This window comes from Alligator mississippiensis, chromosome 3, assembly GCF_030867095.1.
Source record: "Alligator mississippiensis isolate rAllMis1 chromosome 3, rAllMis1, whole genome shotgun sequence".
NCBI lineage: Eukaryota > Metazoa > Chordata > Crocodylia > Alligatoridae > Alligator > Alligator mississippiensis.
In genome coordinates, this window is record NC_081826.1 from 7407135 (window position 1) to 7424956 (window position 17822).

Sequence of the window (17822 nt, forward strand, 5' to 3'; positions counted from 1 at the left end):
AAATTTGCACACATCTTTGTTGAATTGTGGTGTTCCAAACTGAAACGGTACTCCAGGTGTGGCCTCAGCAATGCTGAATAGAGCGGAAGAGTCATTTCCTGTGCTTTGCATACATCACTCCTTTTAATTGCATACTGGGATGTATTAGGTTTTTTTGCAACCATATTACATTGCAGACTTGCTTTCAGCTTCTGATCCATTATAACCCTGTGCTGCGGCCAAGTGTTCTTCATCTTGTATTTGTGCATTTGATCGTTCCTTTATAAGTGTAGGACTTGGAACTTGTTCTTAGTGAATTTCTTCTGATTTTGCTTCAGATCACTTTTACAATTAATCATGGTCATTTTGAATTCTAATCCAGTCATCTACAGTATCTACTGCCCTACCCAGCTTGGTATCTCTGGAAATTTAATAAGTGTACACTGATTTGCGCCCTCCAAGACATGAATGGAATATGAACAGTGGCAGGCTCAGAAACAGACCCCTGTAGAAGATTGTTTAATACACTTCTCAGTTTGACAGTGAGCTGTTGTTGACTATTTTGCACATGATTATCCAGTCAGTTATGTACTCACCTTATACTACTTCAGTCTAGGCTGTATTTCCTCAGACCCCCTCTGTACATTTTCTCTATTATGCAGTTACCTTTTTAATTGTGCAATTAATGTAGAATCATAGAAAATCGTAGAAAATCAGGGTTGGTAGGGAGCTCAGGAGGTCACCTAGTCTAACCCCGTGCTCAAAGCAGGACCTTCTCCAACTAGATCATTGCAGCCAAAGCTTTGTCTAGCTGGATCTTAAACCTCCAAAGATGGAGATTCCACAACCTCTCTGGCTAACCTGTTCCAGTGTTTTACTACCCTCCTAGTCATAAAATTCTTCCTAATATCTAACTTAATCTTCCCTTGCTGCAGCTTGAGCCCATTGCTCCTTGATATGTCATCTGCCACCACTGAGAACAGCCCAGCTCCATCTTCTTTGCAACCCCCCTGCAGGGAGATGAAGACTGTTATTCAATGCCCCCTCAGTCTTCTCTTCTCTTCTCTTCTCTTCTCTTCTCTTCTCTTCTCTTCTCTTCTCTTCTCTTCTCTTCTCTAGAAAAGCTCAGTTCCCTCAGCCTTTCCTCACCAGTCCTGTCCCCCAGCCCCTTCACCATTTTTGTCGGCCTCCACTGGACTCTGTCCAATTTGTCCACATCCTTTCTGTAGTGGGGGCCCATAACTGAACACAGGACTCCAGATGTGGCCTCACCAGTGCCAAATAGAGGGGAATAATCACTTCCCTTGACCTGCTGGCAACAGACGTGCCAACACAGCCCAGGATGCCATTAGCCTTCTTGGCAACAAGGGCATACTGTTGGCTCCTGTTCATCTTATAGTCCACTGTAACCCCCAGGGCCTTTTCTGCAGAGCTGCTGCCCACCCAGTCACCCCCAGCCTGTCCCAGTGCATGGGATTGTTCCATCCTAAGTGCAGGACTTTGTCCTTGTCCTTGTTGAACCTCATGAGATTCCTTTTGGCCCAATCCTCCAATTTGTCAAGGTCACTCTGAATCTTAGACCTATGCTCCAGCGTATCTACTGCTCCCCCCAGCTTGGTGTCATCTGCAGACTTGCTGAGGGTGCACTCTCTGCAATCCTGCAAGTCATTGATGAAGACATTGAACAAAACCAGCCTGAGGACTAAACCCTGGGGCACTCCACTTGATACTGGCTGCCAACTAGACATCGAGCTATTAATTATTACCTTCTGAGCTCAATGCTCCAGCCAGTTTTCTGTCCACCTTGCAGTCCATTCATCCAGCACATACTTCCTTAGCTTGCCTGTGAGAACGTTGTGGGAGATCATATCAAAAGCCTTGCTAAAATCAAGGTACACCACATCCACTCATCTCCCCACATCCACAGTGCCAGCCATCTCATCGTAGAAGGCATTCAGGTTGGTCAGGCATGACTTGCCCTTGGTGAATCTGTGCCAACTGTTCCTAATCACCTTCTCCTCCAAGTGCTTGGAAGTGTAGACTTGCTACACATGGAAATTAACTGCGGCGCCTTAAAAAGATCCGACCTGCTATAAATTTATTACTCAAAAATGTGTAATCTCTTTATAGCTGGTTTCTATCCAGCTTTAATTTACACATGTAGACAGTCTGTGGCTGGGAGACTGGAGCTGCTGGGGTCTCCCAGACTCTGGGCAGCACAGTGCACCTCTGAGGCTGGGTGATCATTGCAGTCTCCCAGCCATTGGGTGCTCCATGCACTCCTGGGGCTGGGAGATAGCAGCAGTGCCCTACAGATGCTGGGGCCGAGAGTCCCATGGGCTGTGGGGCTCTCAGCCCCAGCTGCAGGTGGTTCCTGCAGCTGGGAACTCCTTCAGCAGAAAGGGCTCCTAGCCCAGGAGCTTGATAATTGCCGATGCACGGAGAACCTAGGATGGGGCTCCCTCTTCACTGGCAGTAGGGTACAATGGGATCTAACGCACGAGCCCACAATCAAGCCTTATGCCATGCACATATGGCATGGAGAGAGGGGTAATTGTATGGATAATACATTAGATCGCATGACACCTTTACCTGCATGTGTAGAAGAGGCATACTCTACTTATCTCCAGTTACAGACGCGATGTTGCTGAATATTCCTGTTTGATATTTTAAATGCTACTTTTGAAGAGAAATGTGATTCATTTCGAAGATAACATTTGAGAAAGACATGCAAGGCAGAATATACGGTTCTGGTTATTTTTAAGCAGTGGTATAGTTTATATGTCTAAGTATTGAATATCATAGAAAAAAAATGATGAATGGAAAAGAAAAATTAGGTTTATCGAGTTCATCATTTGCAGTTGTTTCATCATATGTCCTGCCAAAGGCATCTCAGCAGGTATAGAAGAAGCAATATTGTCGTTCCCTGTCTGTTCTGTTGTTAGTTTGTTTATATTAGTCATTTGTAATGTTTCCACTGGCATTTATTTTTTTTGGCCTGAAACCATCTCTCAGTTTTATTTTGTAGCTCCCTGTCCTTAATCACAGCTTTTCTCCTCTTTGACACTTACTTAGAAGCAAGTCACTGATGACTAAAAATTAGAAGAATGAATCTTCTAGAAATGTGAAAGATGCTGTAAGGAACGTGACCTGATCCTTTTGCGCCTACCTGGAAATTGGCACGTCTTGCTTGTGGTTCACAGCTGTTGCTTGGGCATGACGATAAAAACGTTGGAATCTGCACAGAATGTGACCTCTCTTCCAGGTTTTGTATATTATACAAGTGCATGGGGTACAAAAGAAGACTAGTAACTTTTGAGATTTTTCTGAGATCATTTGTTCAGGTGATTTGGAGCAGCTGGTTGAAAATTGAAGCTAGGTTAAACATCTGTAGTTAATGATATAAAGCTGTAAATATATCTTGAGTGATTAGCTTGGAGGGGGGGGTCATAGCGAGTTTGAGTACCAGTTGATTAGGGATAGTCCATTTTAATGACTTTTCCTGAGTGAACTGTTTGTTGGCTTGGTCAAGAAACACTTTTGTGTGGTTTTCACTGCGATTCCTGGGACTGGTTTTTAAAACAAGACTGTCCCAGTGAAAATAAGAGTGGTCTATCCTGTGCCGCCTTCTCCTTCCCCGCTCCTTCCCAACCAGCTGGGGTTCTCAAACTTTTGATCCCATGGGCCAGATGAGTGGTACAGGGCAAGTCTGAGGGCCAGATCAGTCCTTGGGGGCCCAGCACTGCCCCTCCTTGTTCACAGCAAGATTGTGTCTCAGGGTTGGCACCTTCCCCTCCTGATCTCAAGTGGCAGGATTGGGTCCCACTTTCAGCCCTCTACACTGGGAACTGGGATTGGGTCCTGGGGATTAGGTGCTGTCCCCTTCCAGGCCCCCACACTGGGATTGGGCCCTGAGGCCTGGCCCCACTGTTGCCCAGCCTTGCATGCTGAGATTGAACATCGGATCCAACACACAGGGCTTGGGGCTTCCCATGCATCCAGAGATTTGGCAGCAGGGGAGCATTGCCACTGTTCCCTTGCCCCCAAATTTATGGACCCATGGGGAGCCCCGTGGACTGAATGACATGGTACTCTGGGCAAGATCTGTCCCACAGGCTGTAGGTTGAGTACCTCTTCTGTAGCATGCTCAGCTGAGACCAAACCTTTGAGACGGCTGAACAAGGTGCCCCACTTCGAAACTAGGGAACTATGGTCACGCTAATTAAGGAATCACTGCTAGGGTAGAAGACCCAGGAAGAAGCCTCCTTGTGTCCTTGTTCACCCGTTTCTCTACATGATCAAGAAGCAGACTGGCCACGTAGTCTACCAAGCTGCTACCTCATAGCTAAGGATTAATTAAGCGGGGAACATTCTCCATAATACTGTATTGCCATGGCTGAAAAAGGCACAATTTTTACAAAGTATGCTAAGGGTGTTACAGATAGGCAGTCAGAAGTCGGTAAATGGCAAGGCTGAATGTGCAGTCTCGCCTGTGCCTTGTTATGTGAGAAATAAGGAAAAAGACTGAGGTGGGAGGAGTACAGAGGGACCTCACTGAAACTTGGTCAGTTTGCAGAATAATTCAGTTTTAACTAGTTTCACAGGTGATGGACTTTGGGTAGTTGCTTACTGGTTTTTGTACATAAAAACACTAAGTACTTTCAAAATCTGCTTTTGCCTTAAAGTCCACAACTTGAAGTGTAGTTTCTTTAATAAGAATATCATTTGATTTGAGCATAAATATAAAACATTTCAAGTCATAAAGAGGCTTTGTGACAATAAATGAGGGGATAAAAGCAGATAAGAATTTTAAAATTGGAAGTTGCTGTTGTGAGTCTAATAAAAACCAGTTGAAACAAACATTGGCACATAGGGACAAATCAGCGAGCACGTCACGAATGCACAACAATGATTGTGTGTTTCTCTCTAGCAGCATCTTGCAGCATTTTTACGTTTCATGTGTACTATTATGGACCCATTTTCCCACAATGGCTCAGATTTTCTGGAGTTGGACGCATTCGCTTTTGTAAGACATGCTTAAGGAAACCTTTGAAAAATGAGACACAAGAAACTAACTAAATGCTCATCCCATTTTGAATGGGAATCTCTGATTCTCATGCTGCATGCCTTAATTTCCTTGTACAGTTCATTTTTAAATCTAACAATGTGTGAACTTATCTTGGCAAACAGGGTCTCTTGTAAGTATTTAATGAATGTTTGTGGAAAAATGTGTGCTGACCAGGAACTATTTCCATAAGTTCAGTTGTCCCTGTGGTGCCAGGCCTGTTCTTTGTCCATTTGTGAAATTAGCTGAGAGTAAGACTTGGAGCTAATTACTTGACAGTTATTGCTCGAGTAGGTATGGTCCTGGGCCCTGATCTGCTAACGAGCTCTACGTGGCTGGATCCTCGTTGTTTTAGTGAGCTCCTTCTGCCCAGATGGAGTCCTTTGCAGGAGTAGGGCCTAGAGTGTTAATTTAAAATTACTTTTATTTTACCTGTTATTATTTAAGGAAGGTACATTTTGTGTTTTTTCAGATGTGCATGTATGTTTAGCGCACAACTCCCATGAGAAGATGTTGATGTGACCTCTATGGCTAACCCCCATAGTGCAGCTTTACAAAGTTTAATATTTAATGTTATGAGCATCTGCATTTTACTGTAATGAGTACTTGATAAAGATTTAATAATCTCAAAGATTATTTACTTAATTTTTTTAAATGTCTTGGTTGAGGATGCTGAATAAAAGTTAATCTGATTTAGAAGGAATAAATATTGGGCTATAAACAGTGGTCCTTTGCATCTAGACTAGGTTACTGAATACAAATTGTAACTATAGATTTTTCCAGGTTTTTGTACCTTTTACTTTTTTCTTCAGTAGAATTTGAATATAGAGGTTAATTTGTATCATAACAGATTAAATAAAACACATGCAATTTTATTTAGGAAATTTCATTTTATCATTGGCTATTATAAATGTAATTGATATTATATGCCACTAAGTGTATGGATGCATTAACAGTGGATAGCCATATTCCCAACAGATTTTTCTAATAGTGATCTGGTAAAAACAAATGGACAAAACTGGGACATGGAGCATTGTAAATAAGTAGAGGGTGAGACAGATTTTCCTAAACTAAAATGAATCAATGGGAATCTGAATTGTCACTAAAACGTGCACTTCTTTTCTACCACTGCAAAGATTCAGTCCATGTACTCTGATCTACGTTCCATGTAGAACCTATCGCCGGAGGCAAGTTGAGGCTTTTCCTTCCTGAAGTTTATGCAGCTCCTTCCTGCCTGTTTTTTGTTTTCTCCTATTTAAAGGCATCTCTTACTACATCATCGAGTTTTGCTTGTAAGCAGACAGTTTGGTGAGCATATCATATTTATAAATGTAACTTGTTCCCTCTCAAAGCTTGCTGTTATTTCACCAGAATAATGTGTGGAGCGTTTTATTTAATATTATTAATGTCCTGTTCTTGTTTTTGCATTTTAAGTGTTTTGGTTTGGTGGGTGTGCATTGCCAGTTCAATAACTTCTGTGTATTCAGAGAGCCTTGAAGTTCAGTTTTAAAATCTGCAGTGAGACAACTTTTAAAAATTTCTTGTTTTAGATGTTTGCTCCTTCAATATTAAACTTTTATCCACTTTTAAAACAACATCGATTATAAGCCTAAACAAACAAAATATTAGGATCTCCTTGATACCACTGTATTTGCCAGGACTACATTGATTAACCTTTGGCTTCCTTCTAATATGCAGTGAAACAAAGAGACCATCTGCCCTGGCACACGCTTTCAGTCTGCTCTTGTTCCTGTCCTTCTGGAGGAAGTCCAAGGTTCGCATGGGCTTCTTCCACAATAAATGTGTTAATACTTCATTCAGCATTGCCCTCTTCCTTGTTAAACTCTGCTTCTTCACTGTGTAATGGTCTGCTCTGACATTCTTCATCTTTCTTGCCTTGGATTCGTTCTCAGTAATTACACTGCCCTAAATTTTCCTCTTCCAGTCTGATTTTTTTACTAGTAAGTTTCCATTCCCTTCTCATCGTTCCTTCCCTGAGTTGCATCCCTTCTTGATTTCTCCCCATTCAGGCTTTTCCTGTCCTGTTCCTGCTGTTGTCTTTTTTTTCAGAACTTGCCCCTGACTCTTAAGGGGGCCCGGTCACAATCGGGGATCTAGAGGACAAAGCTGACTACTGGACATCTGAAAGGCAGGGGACAGGAATGAAGCCAGATACAAATTTTATGTGTATTTGCTTTTATAATTAGTGATGAATCCCCTTGCTTGTATCGCCTTTGGGACCTCATTTGTAGTACTATCTGTAACTCTTCAGGGTAGTGGCTTTGTCATTTCAGCTATCTGTAAAGCACCTGGCAGACAGATGTTGCTGTACAAATTGTAGTTATCAAAGGCATACCCTGTCAATCTAAATTTGACTGTAGCTCAGCTCTCTTTAGGCTTTATTTGAACCATCAGTAAGCATAATTTGTACGACTTATCATATCTGACGTTTCATTTGGTTAATTAAATGTTTAAATAATGTTCCTTGTAATAGATTTTGTCTAAGCTTTAAGATAAGAAGAATGGGACAGGAGGTGTATAAGCCAACAAAACTCTCTTCAGGGAAAGACTGGGCCTGAAAATATCTTCCCAGAAAAGCTGAAGGTTTCAGAAAAATGACGAACTGAAATTAGTAGTTATAACGGAATCATTTATGCAATAGTAGTTCAACACCTTTGTGCCCTGCTACAATAATTACACCTATCACCGAACAGTGTAATGTCTTCATTACAAACTAGTCAGTGTAGTCTTTATCCTTCAATTTGGTGAGTGAAGAATAATCTTGTTAATGAACTCTGTGTGCCTAAGGAGGCTGATTTTTTGCTTTGCCTATAGCATGCCTGGCAGCTAAAGGGCTGCTTTAGATAATTTGTTGCAGCAGAAAGGTGGCTAGGCTACTTTGATTATTCATTATTTTTCTTATGTTAAATTTCTTTTTCTTACAGATATTTCAAGACTTTCCTTTCCAGCAGGTAAGCCTTTGTCTGCTATTTATATTTTACTGTGATATACAACAACTTTTAGTAGCGTCTTTGGGATATCTTGTATATAATCAAAGTTCCTAGTTTGATACCTATCCAGGTGATGACCAAGGCCAGTGCTAGGGTCAAAACAAGTGGTACAGGGAATTTACAGCCTAACAAATGATATTTTGACATGTGAGTGGGGAATTGCGATGATTGTATGCAATTTACTTCTATTTTTATAATGACCTAGAACAAAGTAGAAGTATGTGCAGAGAACTTCTAGAGCTGCAAACAAGTAGGCACGCAAAGCTAACACTATGGATTAAGGCAGAGGGCAGCCTTCAAGGAAACAAGAATGAATAAGTACAAATGGTTAGTGAGTGCTGTGAAGAATCTTTACAGGCAGGAATGGGAGAATTGAGCAGCAGATAAACTAACTTGTGCAAAGTCCTAAGGCACAGCTGGAAATAGAACCCATGTCCTTGCCAGGTCTTGTGACCTTACTACTAGGGATGTTATGAATTATTCCTGTTTTAAAAATGGTATTGATTACTGTTGTAACCTTGTTTGAAATCATTTAGGTCTTTACTTTGCAGATTGTCTCAGTAGTAATTGTGAGGCAACTTTGAAGTACAACTTAATGAAGGCCTCCAGTGCTGTCCTGCATGTTCAAAATAGATTCTTCTTCTTCTGACTTTACAGTATTTAAAAAAAGTACTTGTTTAGCATAATGTGTGTCTGTGACTGCCTTTGTCATTTAATAGACCATGACATTTCTGTTAGTAAGAATGATCCCAAGCCATGCTTAAAATCTGAACAAAGTGCATTGGGGTGAGTTTGGACTTGGATATGCAGTGTCAGACCTATTGACGTTGATAATCTTCGGCTATTTTGCTTAAATATCTGTACTGTTTTCAGTTATAACATCAGAGGAACCGAATCCTTTACTACAGGAGTCTCAAACTTATCCTGGGGTAGATCCAGACCATGGGGCTTCTTGAGGGCCAGATTCAAACCTGGTGGCAGCACGGTGAGTGCTTGTTGCCAAAGCACTCCCCCTCCAAGCAACAAGTCCCCATAGCTTTGAATTCTGCAGCAAGTGTTGGACCCTCTGGGAGTCCCATGAGCCAGATCCAGCCCACAACCTTTTTTTGGACACCCTTGCTTTACTACAAAGCATGTTTTATATTTATCCAGGCCAAATCAAATGGCTCAGTAGACCAGGTCCAGCATGCAAGCTGCAGGTTGCCAACCACTGAGTTAGTGGATTTTTCCTTTCTGGTACCCTGGATTTCAGAGTTTTGTGAGTGTTATTTTGAGGAAGTGGGGACAAATACATACCAGTAGAGAACTCAGTACATGGTGTTAAGACAGGCTTGAGCATCTTGGCTGTTTGATTTACTTCATATTGACCAGAAGGTGACTTTGGGTCATGGTGGTCTGGCAGAGCAAGATTAGAGGTGCTAAGTACACTCATAGTAAAGGGGAGATAGAAAACGGAGGGGAGAGAATTGCAGACCACACACAAATGGTGTGTTTGTGAAAAAAATAAAGGAAACTTCAGTTTTCTCCTTTTCATAATAAAGAGCAAGTAGTTAAGTCCTATTTCTGAAGACTGAGCAGCATTGGACTTTTAGGGAGAAGAATGAGGAGATTTCCTTCTTGATGGGGATAATGTTGCCTTCTAGTGCGGTGGACAGCAAATAAGGAAAGGTGCAATTAACTCCCATGATTCGATGAAATTCAGATAACTTTGGAAAATCTTGCAGAAAAACTGCAAAGCTAGAAACAGAACACCTTGAACTGAAAATAGAATTAAGTTTCAGGTTTTCAAGTGTGACAGTATAAGAAAAAATATTGCTTTATATATATATTATGTTTAATGTGACAGTAACTCGTTTAAAGTCGACCGCAGCGGCCAGTAGAAATGTTCTGGTTTCTTGCAGTTTGTTCCCCTTGGTGCTGTAGATTTGCATTACAATGCATCGTGTTTCTGCAGTATCTGAAGACTGCAGTAGCAACAAGGACATTTCCAGTGGTCTCTGCTGTAGTGTGTAGTTTAAGATTGGATTATATATAGATGCTGCTGTTCCTCTTGTAGTCAGTGGCACACAAAGGTCGTCCAGAACATTTCCTTTTCACTTTGATTTCATAGTAAAACCTTTTTGTAAGAATGATTGAGTGTGTGCTGTTGAATGTATTAGTTGATTAGGTAGTTTTGTTAAACCATCACACAAGGGAGTTATCCTACATTTCTCTAATCTGTATCACTTCTTTGAAGTCTTTGTGTAGCTTACTTTTCTGTTCCTTTTAATTGAGGCCAAGACTGTGAGTATTGCACATTTTAGAGTGCAAATCAGTGGAGGATTTGAGGGCAACATACTACATTTTTATCACTTCAAAGCTGCCCAGAAGAGAACACCCAATACATTCAACCATATGTAAGGTTGCTTTATTAAGCAAGCTTGTTTATAACACGCTTGCAGAAATGGAGAGTTTCCTTTGGGGCATGCAGTGTCCCTTAAAATGTGAGCACTGTCTGGATTAAAAATGATTAGTCAATAGATGAAATGTGGTTTTGCCTCTTCCTTTGCTTAAAACAAACTTGGTGCATGATGGTTTTTTACTTTTTATTATACATATTTTATCATTCTTAGCTCAGCCTTAGCACAATGGGAACTTTTGATCTTGATGTTCTATTACAAATAACTAATAGTAAAAGCTAGAATATCAAGCAGTTTTTAAAAAGCAGATGGATGGATGGATGTAAAGTACTCGTACAACGTAACAAGGTAACTCAAGGAAAGGAGAGAGGATATGAAAAGGGTTCAACCAAGTAACATGTTTACCTGAATCCACAATGCCTTTGAATTTAAGATGACCCCTAAGAATTAAATTAGTCTCTACTACCACCACCACCACCAGGGAAGATAGCGGCAGAGGGGCAGGCAGTGGAGTCGAGCAGCAGGACCTCCTGTCCCTTGTCCCATGCCTGCACCTCCCCCCTTGTACCTTGTCCCCTGTCACTTGCTCCCTGACCTCCCTGCTGGTACCTGCGCCCACTGCCATAGTCAGAAATGCAGTACTCTTCCTCCCAGCCAGAGCTACCACCATTGCTTCCTCCCTGGGCTGGGTAACAGCCACCGTGTCCTCTGTGCCCTTGGCTGGAGTGGAGTCAAAGCTAGAGCTGCAATTAAGGGCAAGTGGCAAGGGGGAAGAGGGCTTGCAGCTCCAGTTGTGACCCTGAGCCCGGGTCAGGGCCTCAGCTGCCTGCCCCCCTGCTTTGTCGTGGAACCCAAGACGAAAGACTTTTTTTTTTCCTCTTGTTGAATAGGGAAAAGACTTTGTCTTTAATTTAAGTAAAGATGGTGTATGCTGAGCTCTGAGTCAGAAATATCACAAACATCCTCACAGAACAAGACCAGAAAGATGGTGTGCCATTATGAAGGACAGAAGTTGTTCTCAAGGCAAATGGAGTGGAATGGCATTTCTCTTGGTGTGAAGTAATGAAAGTCAATCCAAAGAAAATCACACTTGCTTTGATTCAATATAATGTGGTATATTTAAAAGTAACTGCCATTTTAAAGTGTACTGCACATAACTTGGCTGAACAGAAGAAAGGGCTAGTAGAATTCCTTTCAGTTATCTTAAAATATTAAACCGGACTTGTAATTAGTTCAAGCTTCCAGTGCTTAATTAGAACTAAAGAAATCAGAAGCAGCACACCTTCAACTCAGCCTAAGGAAGACTTGCTTCCTACATTATGAATGCATCTGAGTCCATCCTTCCTCAAGAGCTACTTCTGCCTTGACATCTTCAGGAAATCAGCCAACTGTAGATATCCGCTTACCTAAAAATTCATCATCCATGCATCCTTTTACCTAAACAGCCCTTCCCCCTCTTAGCTCATGCATACAACATGTTGTGTGGTTCTAAGGCTGCATATATATAATGTTACTGATGTAACCCCATCTTTCCTACTTGAACTCTAGCATAACGAATACAAGAGTTGTGGATAAATATGTCGAAACTAGGTAGGAGATAGACTATACGATTAAATTAACATTTTTAACTGATCAGAAGAAATACTTTTTCACACAGCTCGTATGCTGACTGTGAAATGTGCTGATACAGGAAGCTGTAGAGGCCAGAAACTTAGCATGGTTTGCAAAAGGTGTGGACCTCATGCATAACCAGAGTCATCATAATTAATGTTAATTAAACATGTGGAGAAGGGATGGCAAATGATATTTCAGGGTTTAACCCCATCTCTTAACTATTTGAGCTCAGGATGGATTGTAATGCGTATTATGACAGGACAGATTATTTAGCTGTCTGCTTTTCATCTTCCTCTGAAGCTTTTGGTCACATTTCTAAACTAAGTATTGGTTATGTGACCCCAGGTATGATCCACTGTGATGACTCTTATCTTCCTTCTGTAGAAATAGAAGAATTACTCAAATTTATGACATTACCTAGCTTAATACTACTGGAGGGGGAGGGGGACAGCTGAATGGTTGACTCCATAGCCTGCTTAGAAATATGCATTATAATTAACATCTGTATTTAAAGTGTCACAGTAAGAAAGTGTAATGTAACCATATATGTAGGCAGAAAAAATAAAGGTATTAAGTACTGGCTCTGAATCTTTTTGCCAGCTGTAGTTTTAAATGAACATTTCCCTGTTTACATACTTTCTCTCTCATTTTGCTATGTGCAAGGCCACCCATACAGGGAGTAATTGCTGAACAGGGAAGGTAGCAAAAAAGACTGTGCACAAACATTTTCAAACATCCTGCTGAAAGTTAGTGTAAATTAAACAAGACTTTCAAAGGTGCCTTGGAGTCAAGGTGCTTTCCAATGCACAAAGTAAATCCTGTTTTCAGAAATGTTAAAAAGCGCTGTTTAATTGTAGTTCTAATGTTTTATAGCTTATTTATATGATGTTTCCGTGTGTTTATTAGTCAAAGGAATTAGTTTCTGTAAATGAAAGTTTACTGAGTTAAAAGATTTTTCAGTGTGTAAGATGAGAGTTAGGAGATTGGCCTGCCAACCTGTATGCTTTATACATTTCAAAAGGTTCCCGAGGATTTTCTTTATTCTACTATGTTTGTATTAGGATTTCAGTTCTTTTCATTAACTGGTGGTAATGGTAATGTAGAGATGGAAGAATTCAATATATCAAGGAGTCTGTCCTGTCAGTTCAGGATCATTACCAAGGATTCTAATTTTTTCCCTCTTTAGTTCCATAATGTCAAGTGATGGGATTTTACAGCTTCTTCGGGAAGATTGTTCTTCATACTAGTGGATGTTCTTGTGAGAGAGTTTTCCTTGGTGTTCATGGTAAATTTCCCTATTCTGAATGTTATTCCACTGCTCCTAGCAATACCACTTTATTACATTAATTTTTTCTACCTCTTTGGTGTTGACATCTCATATATTGCTTTATACTTTCCAAGCTGTTGCTGGTGGGTGGGTAGTAGTTTGACTTCAGGACCCAACAGAGTTCTGCACTGACCATGCTAATTCATGTATAAATACATGATAGGACCAAAGATGGTGCAGTCATAATAGACAACACTTAAAAGATGGAAGAAAGTAAGTAGTATCCCCTACTTGCAGATGTTTTCTTCTTGTCTTAATTGTAATGACCGTACCCAAGGTCTCAGAAGAAGACATGATCTAGAATTGAACATACATTTCATGCCTCCCAGCCCATGTCTTTAAGGTATCATAGGAAAATAGGATGGGAAAGGACCTCATGAAGTCATCTGGTTCAGCCCCCTGTTCAAGGCCAGATCATTCCTGACCTAACAATCCCAAATGTCTGTCTGACCTGCTCATGAAACTTTTTCTAGGAATGCAAATCCCACAACTTGTCTAGGTATAGCCTCTTCCAGTGTTTCACCACTCTTTGAGTCTGAAAGTTCTTAGTCTCCAGTCTAAATTTTCTCTGATGCATCTTGAGGCCATTGCTCCTAGTCCTGTGCCTTGAAGCCACAGAGAAAAGCCCATCTCCATCCTCTGTATAATCACCCTTCAGGTATTTTGAAACTACAATGACAACAGAAGATAGAAGAGCAGGAACAGCAGAAACAGCATGTTGTGGACCAAATCAAGAACCCAGGGTTGCCCACCTGTCATGGAAACATGTGCCCAAGCTGCATCAGAGTCTGTCAATCCCCAGTGGGCCTCCTCAGCCATCTTCAGACCCATAGATAAGACAGTCATAGAAGATAACCATCCTAGACTGAGAGAGATTGCTGACAATTTGAAGACTGTTATCAAAACTGATAGAGAGCAGATTTAGACTTGACATTAGGAAGAACTTTTTTACGGTGAGGGTTACCAGAATCTGGAATGGACTTCCAAGTGTGGTGGTGCTCTCCCCTACCTTGGAGGTCTTTAAGAGGAGGCTGGACAAACACCTGGCTGGGGTCATCTGACACCAGCACACTCTCTTCCCCAGGGCAGAGGGTTGGACTCTATGATCTACTATGAGGTCCCTTTCGACCCTGAAAATCTATGAAAAAGCCTCCCAGTTTTCTCCAAACTAAATAATTCCAAGTTCTTTCAGCCTTTCCCCATTAGTCATGCTTCCCAGGTCTCTAAACATTTTCGTTGCTCTGCACTAGACTGTTTTCAAACTGTCCGCATCCTTTTTAAAGTGGGCCCAAAACTGGAAACATAATTCCAGGTGAGGCCTCACCAGTCCTGAATAAAACAGAAGAATCACTTCCCTTGATTTGCAAAAGGCACTGCTGATAATACAGCCCAGTACACTGTTGAAAGCATCTCACTCAACGGTGCACAAAATACAGCCCGCGGGCCGGATCCGGCCAATGGAGAAACTTTCTTCGGCCTGCAGTGGGTCCGTCAGTCCCATCTGGCCTGTGGCACATCCTGCTGCCCTGGGCCCGCAGTGGGGCTGGGGTAGCTCCATGGCTGGGTTTAATTTCTAAGCAGCCCAGGCAACAGCAGCTCCTTCCATTTGCTGCCCCGGCCCTGGCGCCATGGAGACAGGCAGGGACCCGCATGCACAGCCCTGGCCCTGGCTCAGGCTGCCCCGATCGGAATGGACCAGCTCCGGACCAGCTGGGACCTGCACACACTGAGCAGTGGCAGCAGTGGCTGCGGCTGCGCAGAAGATGCTGCTGAATGCAGGGGAAAAGCGGCTACCATCCCCTTGCTGCTGCCAGGGCCTTCCTGCTGCAGCTGCCTGGAGCCCATGCCCAGGCTGCCTGCAGGTCCTCTCCACCATTGTCACCACCGCCACCAGTGCTGCCTCTGGGTGGGACAGCAGTGGCAGTAGAGAGGAGCCACTGACAGCACAGGCACAGGCTCCAGGTGGCTGCAGCAAGAAGGGCCTGGCAGTGGCAAGGGGGAGGTGGGTGCTTTTCCCCCGCGCCCAGCAACAGCCTCTGCCTGGCTGCCGCTGCTGTTCATCATGGGCGGGCCAGGGTCAGGGCAGTGCTCATAGGTCCCAGTTTTGTCTGGAGCTGGTCCGCTCTGGCCAGGGTAGGTCTGGAGTTGGGTGCACGGTTGGCGGGGGCCAGGGCTGTGCGCTCAGCTGCTGCTGGGCACTGGTGATGGTGAAGAGCTGCAGGGCGTGCCAGTTTCAGGCTGTTTCTGGGGAGAGGAGAAAGGGTGGGATGCTGCCTGTGGGCCCAAATAATTGCCCACCCCAATGTAGCTTCTGTGAGTAATACATAACCTGATCTTCTGCTACTCTAGGCCATTTGTCGTCTTCCCTGTCTTTGCTGCCAACTGTGCTCGTCATCTGGTAGCTGACTATTCATGAAGCCTGAAGTAAAATAGACATAAAATACTTCAACCTTTTCTGCATCATTGATCAGTAGGTTGCTGTCTTTATTCAGCAAGGGATTTACACTTTCTTTGCTTTTCCTTTTTCTGACGTAGGAGCAAACATACTCTTGGAGTGGTTTCAAAAGGTCAAGGGAAGCTGCTGCTGGGAAGTGTGCAAAGGCTGTTATGCTTTAACTGTTATTCTAATATTATGACTTTTCAAGAAAGGGTGGAAGGAGGACCCAAGTAACTATAGGCCTGTAAGCCTCACCTCGGTGTTCAGGAAGATCTTGGAGAGAATCATCAAGGAGCATATCTGGGGGGGCCAGCAGGGGAGATCGTGCTCAGGGGCAATCGGCATGGGTTCATCAAAGGCAGGTCCTGCCTGACCGACCTGATTGCCTTTTATGACCAAGTAACTAAATCCTTGGATGATGGTGTTGCTGTGGACATAGTCTTTCTGGACTTTAAGAAGGCCTTTGACACTGTTTCTCATGCCATCCTCATCAATAAATTAAGCGACTGTGGCATGGATGCCTGCACAGTTGGATGGGTAAAACATTGGCTGATGGGGCGCACCCAGAGAGTAGCGGTGGACGGGTTGTACTCAACCTGGCGAGATGTGAGCAGTGGGGTACCCCAGGGCTCGGTCCTCGGGCCCGCACTGTTTAACATCTTCATCAGCGACTTGGACGAGGGGGTGGAAAGCACGCTGTCCCAGTTTGCTGATGACACTAAGATGTGGGGCGAGGTGGACACACTTGATGGGAGAGAGAGGCTGCAACTAGATTTAGACAGACTACAAAAGTGGACAGATGAGAATAGGCTGGGGTTCAACATAGACAAATGCAGGGTGCTGCACCTTGGGAGCAGGAATCCACAGCATACATACAGACTGGGGAGTTCCCTTCTTGAAAGCACAGAGGCAGAAAGGGATCTTAGAGTCATTATTGACTCCAAGATGAACATGAGCTGCCAATGCCAGACCACAGCCAGCAAGGCCAGCCATACCTTGTTGTGCATCCAAAGATGCATCTCAAGCCGGTCCGGAGAGGTGATCCTCCCCCTCGACGTGACTTTGGTCAGGCCACAGTTGGAGTACTGCATACAGTACTGGGTGCCGCACTTCAAGAAGGATGTGGCCAGCCTGGAGAGGGTTCAGAGGAGGACCACCTGCTTGGTGAGAGGGCAGCAGGACAGGCCCTACGAGGAGAGACTGAAGGACCTGAACCTGTTCGGCCTCAGCAACAGGAGGCTGAGGGGGGTACCTGGTGGCTGCCTACAAGCTCATCAGGGGAAATCAACAGCAAATAGGTAGAGCCCTTTTCTCCCCAGCACCACCTGGGGTGACAAGGAACAATGGTAATAAGCTGATGGAGAATAGGTTTAGGTTGGAGATCAGAAGGCAATATTTTACAGTTAGGGTGACCAAAATCTGGAACCAGCTTCCCATGGAAGTGGTCCTCGCCCCTGCCTTGGGCAAATTCAAGAGGAGGTTGGATGATCACCTGTCTGGAGTCTTGTGAACCCAGCATTCATTCCTGCCTGTGGCAGGAGGTCAGGCTAGATGATCTGTTCAGGTCCCTCCTGACCCTAGCTACTATGAAACTATTATAAAAGCCTAAATCTGTCTGTCCATAACTCCTCTTTATTTGCACTCTGATTGGCTGACAGAAACAACCAATCAGTGCCAACAAGTGTAGGGGAGCACTGCCATGATTCCGAAGCTGTGCTGAGGACCAGACCCCGCTCCCAGCAAGAGGCAGAAGAGTGGCAGAATGGGGCTGTTAGGTGGCAGCACTCCATCCCAGCCCCCTCCCCCTCGTCATTCTTGACGGGCAATTGGCTAGTCTGTACTAAGTAGCTAGCAATACAAGTGTAGTGAAACTGCCCCAGCTTTTGACTTTGCTTCATCCTGGGTCAAAGCTGGGGCGACTTAGCTCACTTATCTTGCTTCAGCACAGGTACAGGTAACAATTACAGAACGACAGCTTTTGTTTTGCCCA

At 43.4% G+C, this 17822-nt stretch overlaps 1 protein-coding gene across 6 annotated transcripts in view; it reads left to right on the top strand.

The window, feature by feature from the left end:
- PTK2 (protein tyrosine kinase 2) overlaps positions 1–17822 on the top strand; it is a 336960-nt gene that overhangs the window by 53965 nt on the left and 265173 nt on the right. For 5 of the 6 annotated variants that reach the window (XM_059723705.1, XM_059723702.1, XM_059723703.1 and 2 more), the window contains one exon: positions 7990–8016. Coding sequence is in view for 2 of the 6 variants with exons in the window: in XM_059723706.1 (XP_059579689.1) it covers positions 7990–8016 (27 nt within the window). In the remaining 4 variants the exon portion in view is untranslated. Of the gene's footprint in view, positions 1–6180; positions 6353–7989; positions 8017–17822 lie in introns of all 6 variants that reach the window. The other variant, XM_059723704.1, reaches the window with a different exon arrangement.